This window comes from the organism of the source record quoted next, unplaced genomic scaffold (genome assembly GCF_019419815.1).
Source record: "Pyrus x bretschneideri cultivar Hongxiangsu unplaced genomic scaffold, Pyrus_bretschneideri_v1 Contig4, whole genome shotgun sequence".
Lineage (NCBI taxonomy): Eukaryota > Viridiplantae > Streptophyta > Magnoliopsida > Rosales > Rosaceae > Pyrus > Pyrus x bretschneideri.
This window is the reverse complement of record NW_025999723.1, coordinates 13366604-13374965: the sequence shown is the minus strand read 5'-3', so window position 1 is coordinate 13374965 and position 8362 is coordinate 13366604. Positions and strand designations below refer to the sequence as shown.

At 34.9% G+C, this 8362-nt stretch overlaps 1 protein-coding gene across 1 annotated transcript; it reads right to left on the bottom strand.

Moving 5' to 3' along the window:
- Window positions 1-1581: 1581 nt before the first annotated feature.
- LOC103931094 (desiccation protectant protein Lea14 homolog) lies at window positions 1582-3100 on the bottom strand. The gene is made up of 2 exons (XM_009340507.3): window positions 2764-3100; window positions 1582-2244 (listed from the first exon to the last, which is right to left on the bottom strand). Exons 1-2 carry the CDS (start codon window positions 2967-2969, stop codon window positions 1932-1934), a joined length of 519 nt encoding a protein of 172 aa, XP_009338782.1. The 5' UTR covers window positions 2970-3100; the 3' UTR covers window positions 1582-1931.
- Between the last annotated feature and the right edge of the window lie 5262 nt (window positions 3101-8362).

The following is an 8362-nucleotide window of genomic DNA, read 5'->3' as shown; positions in this document are numbered from 1 at the left end:
ATAAGGTTTGTGCCACGGGGTAGCAACCTGGCTGCTCACATGGTTGCCTCGTTTACTGCCAAACATGGTGGTCCATTTGTTTGGGATGAGATAGGCCCTGAATTTTTATTTTATATTCTTGCTATGGATGTAAACATTTCGATTAGATTATAAATAAAGTCTATCTTTTCACCAAAAAAAAAAACGGTTTGGTAGAAAAATCTAAAACTTTGATACAATCATCTTGAAAGACTCAAGAACATCCTCGAATTGGGATCACTTGAAAATTCGTCCGTTTGATCATTTTTCGCTCAAGAGAAGATTGAACGTCTTACATTAAGAATATAAATCAAAGTATCAAAATTCACCAAAATAAACAAGAAATTATAACTAAGAATAGGGTAAAGTATATAGTATAAAATTGACTCATTAGATATATTTGTACTTTTACATCAAGTTTTGGTTATAATTATTATAAAATTAAAATGATGGCTTTAATTCTATATAAGGTCTAAAATTTGATTATTTTTTCAAATTTCCCTTGAGACTAGGCTATCATGACTGCTATAAAAGTTGGTTTTCAAAGAAATACTTAATTGCGAACCTGAAGAAATGGAATGATCATCGAACTTTACGTCCGTATTAGTGTTTTATTTAGTTGAAAAAGTAAATAAATTTGCTAGACTCAGTAATGGAATAAGATGTTAATATAGTTTTCAATACGCATGCTTATGCTAACAAATTTGAATTGATTCAATTGACAATTCTGTTAATGATTCAAACAATTAAAATCATGCTATTTTTTCTTATGACAAGACTTCGAACTTAAAGTTCTACCCATACTTCTAATTAAAAGGACATTACGGATAATGTAAAATGAAAGAAAAGTCTTATATATACAACAAGCAAAACTTCATCTTTTTTTTATATCTTTTCTTTCTGTGGTCGGTTTGTAGGGATTGACTGCAACCAAAACAATAAGCAAATAAGAAGAATTAACCAACATATGCGCTATGAATTAGTCATATCGCTTGGAGCATCTTCAAAGGAGATGTTAAAATCTTAGGTGGAACACTACTATATATATTTGACATCAAAGTCTCTCCAACCGAAATGTTATTTGCTGACTGGATTTGAAAGTTTTGTGATTTGGAATCAAATTTGACACAATGTCAAATTTATTTTTAATTCATTTTAAAAGTGGATCCCTTATTCCACTAATATTTCAACTAATAAAAATTTTGTTTCAATATTCTTTTTAATAATTACAACCATTTAAAGCTCTATTTAAATTATAAAATTACATTTGACAATTCGGTTAGAAAGGTATAAAGTTTGACAAAAAACTTCAGATTGCTACATCAACCATTAATTGTAATTTAATTATTATGATTTGACATTTTCTTTCCAGATGGTCTTAGAACATTACAAAGAGAAAAGTAGCAAGTTGAAGAAGATTCTAAAATTGCTGCGCAGTTATCAATTTAGGGAGTGATTACTGCATCCCCTTCTTTCTAGTAATTGGATGAAAAAAATTAATGAACAAAGTTAATAAAAGAATCATCCAGAGATAAGAGAGAGTGTAAAAATTACTCCGCTATAAGAAATAAACTTAGAATCGTCAATTAAGTAAAAATATTTGCTTGAACATAAAACAAAAAGTAGATCTGTCGCGAAATTACAAGGAAAAGATTAAAGGGTACCGCATGAAATTAATCAATTAGTAGGAAGCCTATTCCCAAACCAACCCCACTTTAATATATTGCTACTAAATACTAAAATGCCTTCCCAATGCCAATTCAATGCCGGGAAGAAAGTAATTGACATAATGCTCATCCACATGACAAGAATTCGACTTTCACCTTTCTTTTTCTAAGATAAACTACGTACTCTTTACATTTATGACGAGAATTCGGCTTTCACCTTTTTTCCATCTTCGGATCTAGCCATGTCTAGTTTGCAATCTCCCTTTTAGTCTCCTTGGAAGCCTCTTTTGCAGCTTCATCATTTGAACCCCAAATGGCTTCAGATAAGGTGGGAAGCTTGATTTCGCCCTTCCTATTGAGTGGTATGGTAATGTTCCCAACTACAGGAAGGTCAACGATGAGACCCAAATCCAACTCATAGTCAATGTCCCAATCCTTAGCAACGTCCTTTACCAATGTCACAATAATACTATGCGGCACCTTCACCGGCACCTCCAATACAGTAGTGCCACTTGCCTTTATCGAGCCAGGGTCTGGCATGTTCCCAGATGCAATAACCCTAATTCACATATATAAATACAAACCAGAAAATGATCAATATATATCGAGCAAAAGTTTGGATGGACAATTTCAAAATTTCTCAATTTTTTTCATCTGCTGCACAAGTCTATTAATTCTTGTTTGATTTATTCAATTCAAAATCTTAAAATAAATAGAGGCGTGCATAAAATGAAATGTGTAGAAATCTCTTTTCCTAAATCATATGATTACCATTTACAATTTTCCGTAAACTAATATACCCTTAAATTTCTGCAGATTAAACTGAAGACTCATCAATTTGACTCGAAAGATTGTCAAATTGTTAAATCCAAGCTCATTTCAAAAGGCTATTGGGTTTGATCTCATTCATTGAATTCAAAATTAGGACTCTATTTTGATCGGAAACCCTCTAATTGGTTAGATATGTAGAACTCGAAAATTTACAATTTTTAAAAAAGGGTTTCAGTTTTGATCTCATTCATTGCTCAAAAGATAACTAATACTGAAAAAAAATGTAACAATGAGAGCTGAAACTAACTTGCCAACGCTTTTGAGAGTGTATTTGATCTCGCAGATGGGGAGAGGATGTGGGTAGGGATTGTTCACAGAGACCTTTGCAATGTAATCCGCAGAGTCAAAACTCACTTTCTTGAAATCAACATCTGTGAGGCTTGCATCAGGCTTCGGCACATTTGCTATCTTTTCTGCCACATAGTGTTTGGCCTTGTCCACCAACCCCGACATTTTCCAAGATGGAGATCAAGAAATTGAGAACAAACCAATAGATTAGCCAAAGAAAACAAAGATGAACAAAAGAATATAGATTGATTTAGACAAGCCTTACAGCCTTGCTAATTGAGATTCAGAATTTCATTTGGGTTATATATAGGAGGTGCATTGCTTAATTAATTTGTGGTTTTCCCACAATCGCCTTGATTATAATCACATACGTGTTGGGATTATATTATTCCTTATTTGGATATCGGTGATTAGATAACATGGATGCTTAAATTTTGGTATTTATAGTAATATTTGTCCATTAGGGTTAAGACTAAATAATGGCTGTGTATTAGGTCAAAATGCAGCATGTATGCTACACCAGAGATTTTTTCTCTTTGTTTCTTACAATTTTATTGAGAAAAATATATTAATTGCTCTTAAAAACATCGGAATACAATCCAACTGAAACATGCTTGACATATTCTTCTATTTTAGTAAAATATAAATAAGAAGAATATTAGAAATCCCTAAAAAAGAATCGAAGAGAATGAATTTGACATGTATGGTAAATATTCCCTGTGGAGCAAAAAATAATAGGAAAACTAATGAAAAGGGTTTGAAAACTTTGAGTTTTAACGAAAATGACAAAATAAAGGTAAAGTGAATAGTACCAGGATTGACTTTTTAGTGTAAAAATATGGTTTTTCGTTACAGTGAACAGTACCGGGAGCTTTTCGTTAAAGTTCCCAAAAATAATCCGAAAGATCATGTAGGTGACACATGTACTTTTTTCTTAAAAAGGCAAGAATGCTCTTACTAAATTGGCAAGACCCATGAGACTCCCACCTGCAGTCTAACATCCCTGGAGGCTCGAGCAGCTAACTACAATATCACTAAGCTCCCCTGCCCATGGCAATAGGGAAAAGTCAAAGGCATTAAAGATATGATCAATTACTCAATCTTATCTTTAATACTCTCCTAATTAAGGATCAACTCAAACAAGTAAGGAATCCCAAAAATTTCCAATTAAGGATACTTCCAAGATAATCTCAAAATATTATTTATTGGGATTTTTCCTTCCTCAACCATCCTACGAATGACTCACCTTGGCTAATCGGATGCTGACACATGTCAGGAAAAAATCCTACACATATAGTTGTCCCTAACTCTAAAAATACTCCATCTCCACCAATCTCTGGTAAGTTTTTGCTATGCACTGAAGCCCTAAACTTTCTCTTATCAGAGAAACTGACTTAGATATCAAAGATCCATTGGCCCAACCCCTTCCCCTACTCATTTTACACTGAGCTATTGTTCATAAGAACATCATAGTGATGATGGAGCTATAAAGTTCCTTAAATAGGGCTTCCAAATAGTGAAACTTTAACCATCTCTTTTTTCTCATGATAGGAGCATATTTATGTTACTTAGTTATGATGTTTCCTTGCATTTAGTGAGTTAATTACTATGTATTTCAGTCTTTTAAGTTATTTTCGTATGTTTTTAGGTCCTAATGGCAAAAGGTGCAAGAAAGTGCATTTTGAGGCTCTTTGGAGCATTTTTTGGCATGGATTGGATAGCTTAACCATGGAGCAAAGAGGATGGACGAAATTGAAGACAAAAAGAGCTAGGAAAGGCTACAAATCTGGTGGAAGAAGTCCTAATGCAATGAAGATAAGGAAGAAGCAAGAAACAAGGAACCTTATCTAACCTTATCCAACCTTATCTTATCCTATCCTAGAAACCTTATCCTATCCTAACTCTAACATTATCCTACTCTATCCTATCCAAATCTGGTTAGGACTTAAAATTAGCTACTTTGAGGGAATTAATTACACATTTAAACACCTATTTCAGTTTCTAGAAGCCTTATCCAAGTGTATGCTGCATGAACCCATTCCTTGTAGGTTTAGGAGTTGCAATCCTTCTCCTACTCTTGTATCACATGTTCATGTCCCTTTAGGGTTAGGAATCTGCCTTAAACACTCCTTCTAGAACACCTTATCCTCTCCCTACATGTGTGCCGCACCTAACCTTCTAGAATTCCCTAAATCCTAGCCGCACTACCTATTCCAATTCCCATTTGATTTCTACCTTGAATTAACCCTTTTTCAATGGGATTGTGCAATCGTTCTCCTTTACTAAGTGTGCCAAATTAGCCTATATAAACAGCCCTTGCCGTGCCATTTAATGACCACCCCCCTTCACACAACATTCATTCATAAACACATCCATCCTTTGCCGCAACCTTGCAACCAACCTTCCATCATTCCCCTACTTCCAAACCTCCATCCCAACCTCCATACACCACCATCAAACCTTGCCGCACCACCACACCTTCCTAAATCCATCCATAACCCAGAAAATCATCCATAAAACCACCCTAGACCTTGTGCCGTGACTTAACAAGGAAGAGGACAAGAAAGACGCAACCTTGGGCGTTTGTGCATTCGAGTTGGAGTGTTGGAACGTTTTAGGTGTAATCTATCTTTTATTTTCAATGTTTAATTCTATGTTGCTTTGTTTTGTCATGAACATGAGAGGCTAAACTCGTTTTAGCCTAGGGATGCTTTGAAACCATGATTGCATTTATAATATGAGTTGATAAATTCCAGTTGTGATTTCATAAATTATGAATGCAATTTACTTAACCGTTTGATAGATAACTTATTCTTATATGTTGATTAGGGAGGCCTACTTAGTTTGCATGCTTGAATTTGGTGCTAGAATATTAGGATGTTTCACATAATCGTCACAAACTTATATTCACAAGTAGTTAAGGTTGTTTTCACAATCATGTTAAGTAAATTCCTAGCATGAGTATCATGATGTCATAGTTACAAGTGCTTTGTCAATACTTATGATTTCCATTGAACGTAATGATCTTTGAGTTTATCTCTATTATGATGTCATGTAGGGGACTTTTGAAGAATGCTTTGGGTTGTCGTATGATGTCATCCAATCCACTAACTTAAGGGAAATCTGACGGTTAATTAGTGATGTCACGGTTAATCTGGGGTGTTGAGGTTCATAGTTTATCGAAAAAGCAACTGGAAATCAATTTATGTTTGAATGTATCATGTGTGGAGAAGTATCCCTTGGCTATCCCATCATCCATTGATCTTTCTTAAATTCGTCCAAAAGCTGTTTTTAAGTTTTAAGTTACTTGTTTCTTTTAAATTCGTCCAAAATCAAAACCCCTTTTCTTACTTGTTCCAAATCTGTCCAAAAGAGTCTTTTTGAGTTTTTAGAGTCAAAACTAATTGTATTTTCGTCCAAATTAAGTCCTAAAGTCTAAATTGAGTCTTTTTGGTTGTTTTGAGTTGTTTTGAGTCTTTAAAGTTTGTTTTGAGTCATACAAGTTAGTAAGAGTCTTGTGAGTTTATTTAAAGTGTTTTAAAGCATATTTTCACATCTTTGAGTCAATTTTCATTAGATTAGCAATCCCTCCTAATCCCCGGCCTAGAACGATCCCTACTTATATCTATACTACAATTATCAAAAAGAGGGTTTAATCTGAGTGCTATCTTTTATCACATCATCTCACACAAAACCCTTTAGTGAGGATGGAGCTATAAAGTTTCTTATAGGGCTCCCAAATAGTGAAACCATAACCCTCACTCTCTATGACCAGTTTTGGGGTGTTAGTGGGTCTTTTACCCTTTTGTGATTTAAGTTGTCATACAACTTAAGTAATTGGGCTTGACTACTCAAAGCCCATTAGACCTTACGGCCTAAAACTAACCAGACGTCTAAAATGAATTTGTTTGTTTGATTAATCAACATATTGATTAATCCTAGCCATAAACAATTATACCATTAATTGTCTTTACTCAACTTCGTTGTTTCTTCAATCTCTACCTTACATGGTCTACGATCTATTAGGTTCTAATTAGCGAGGCAATGGGAGATTAGAAATTTTTCTAATCGATTGTGAATTGAAACTTACTTTCAATTTTCCCTTTGGTGATTATTAGGAGTGGGCACTGGCCAGGCCCAAAATTGGAGGGATCGGACTGGACTTGGTTGGAAATAAAACGGGGCGGGGCGGGGCAGATCTTGCTATTACAAAATTTGAAGCCAGACCTAACCTGGCCCATTTAAAATGGGCTAGTTTCTACGGGTCCAACATGTACAATTTTTTTATTTTTTACTTTTTTTTTTAATTTTCAATATCCCAGTTGAATTTCCACTCGGCTGAGTTCAAATCTAAGTTTGAAATTGAATTGTTGGAGATAAAGAAGGTGACGTCAGAGACAAATCAGAGAAAGCGAAAGCATGCCTATGCAAGAAATAGAGTGTGAAGTGGAATGGCAAGTGAGATTCGACCTCAGATTGCTCATCATTTTTGGGTTTTCAAAAAATGAAAATCAGACATCGGGTTTTGAAAGCACTATGAGTTTTATTTTTTTTGTTGGTGCAGAAGAACTGAGTGAAAGAAAGATTTGTGATTGATAGATGAAAATGGTGGAGAAGAAGACAGTGGATCTGAGGCCCCGTTTCCTCATACAATGGATGGAATGGAGCAGAAGATGGTCTGATGATGGATGACATTTTTTGCAACAAAAGAAAAGTTAAATAAATAAATAACAAAAATAAATAAATAAAGAAAACGAAAGTAGTAATAGTGTATTGTAGTAAAGAAATGTAGTACTACTGGATGTGTACTACCAAAGCAAATACAATATTCTAGAAAACGAGTGGTATTGGGAGATACGGGTCTGGTTGGGGCCTCGTTTCCTTAGACTTTTGGATCCGCCCCGCCCCCTTTTAATTCCGTGAACCCACCCCACCTCGCCCTTCCTTGGTCTGTATTTTACATTTCCAGATCCGCCTTGTACCCGTCCCTAATCGCATGGACCCGCCTTGCCCCATGGGTCTACGACCCGTTTGCCCACCCCTAGCGATTATACATCTTCAGGGATTCCATAAGCCATGATTAACACCTAACAGTATGTCATGGCTATCCAAGCTAGACAAAAGAAATGGAGAACCTATTCAGATTGGGATTACAAATGCAATACAGTCTTTCTCTAATACAATACTCTCTATCACATTGTTTAGTATGATAGTTTATTCATGTTTACTATCTAATGTGATTCTCTTGTCTATATGATTACCTTAATATGATTTAGAATGACTTCCTAGATCTCATTCATACTCTGCTAGAGATTTGTAATTGTATCACAGAGTATTGTCTCTCAATGGTTTGAAGGTTAAAGATCCCTTATTGCACATTCACCTACCTCTATGGTTAAGTAGCTTAATCCCAATTATGTCGTGGACACCCTCTGATGGAGTGCCTTTGACATAGTTAAAGATCAATGAACTAAGCACAAGACAACTATGATACCTCAAGTGAAAGGACTACTTTACATTATCTTAACCATAAGTTCTCATGTGACATGAGTACAAGA

Excerpts from the sequence above, each read along its gene's own strand:
- LOC103931094 (XM_009340507.3), bottom strand. The coding sequence starts at position 2,969 with ATGTCGGGGTTGGTGGACAAGGCCAAACACTATGTGGCAGAAAAGATA. Across the intron at positions 2,245-2,763 it reads ACTCTCAAAAGCGTTGGCAA|GGTTATTGCATCTGGGAACA; the intron begins GTTAGTTTCAGC and ends TATGTGAATTAG.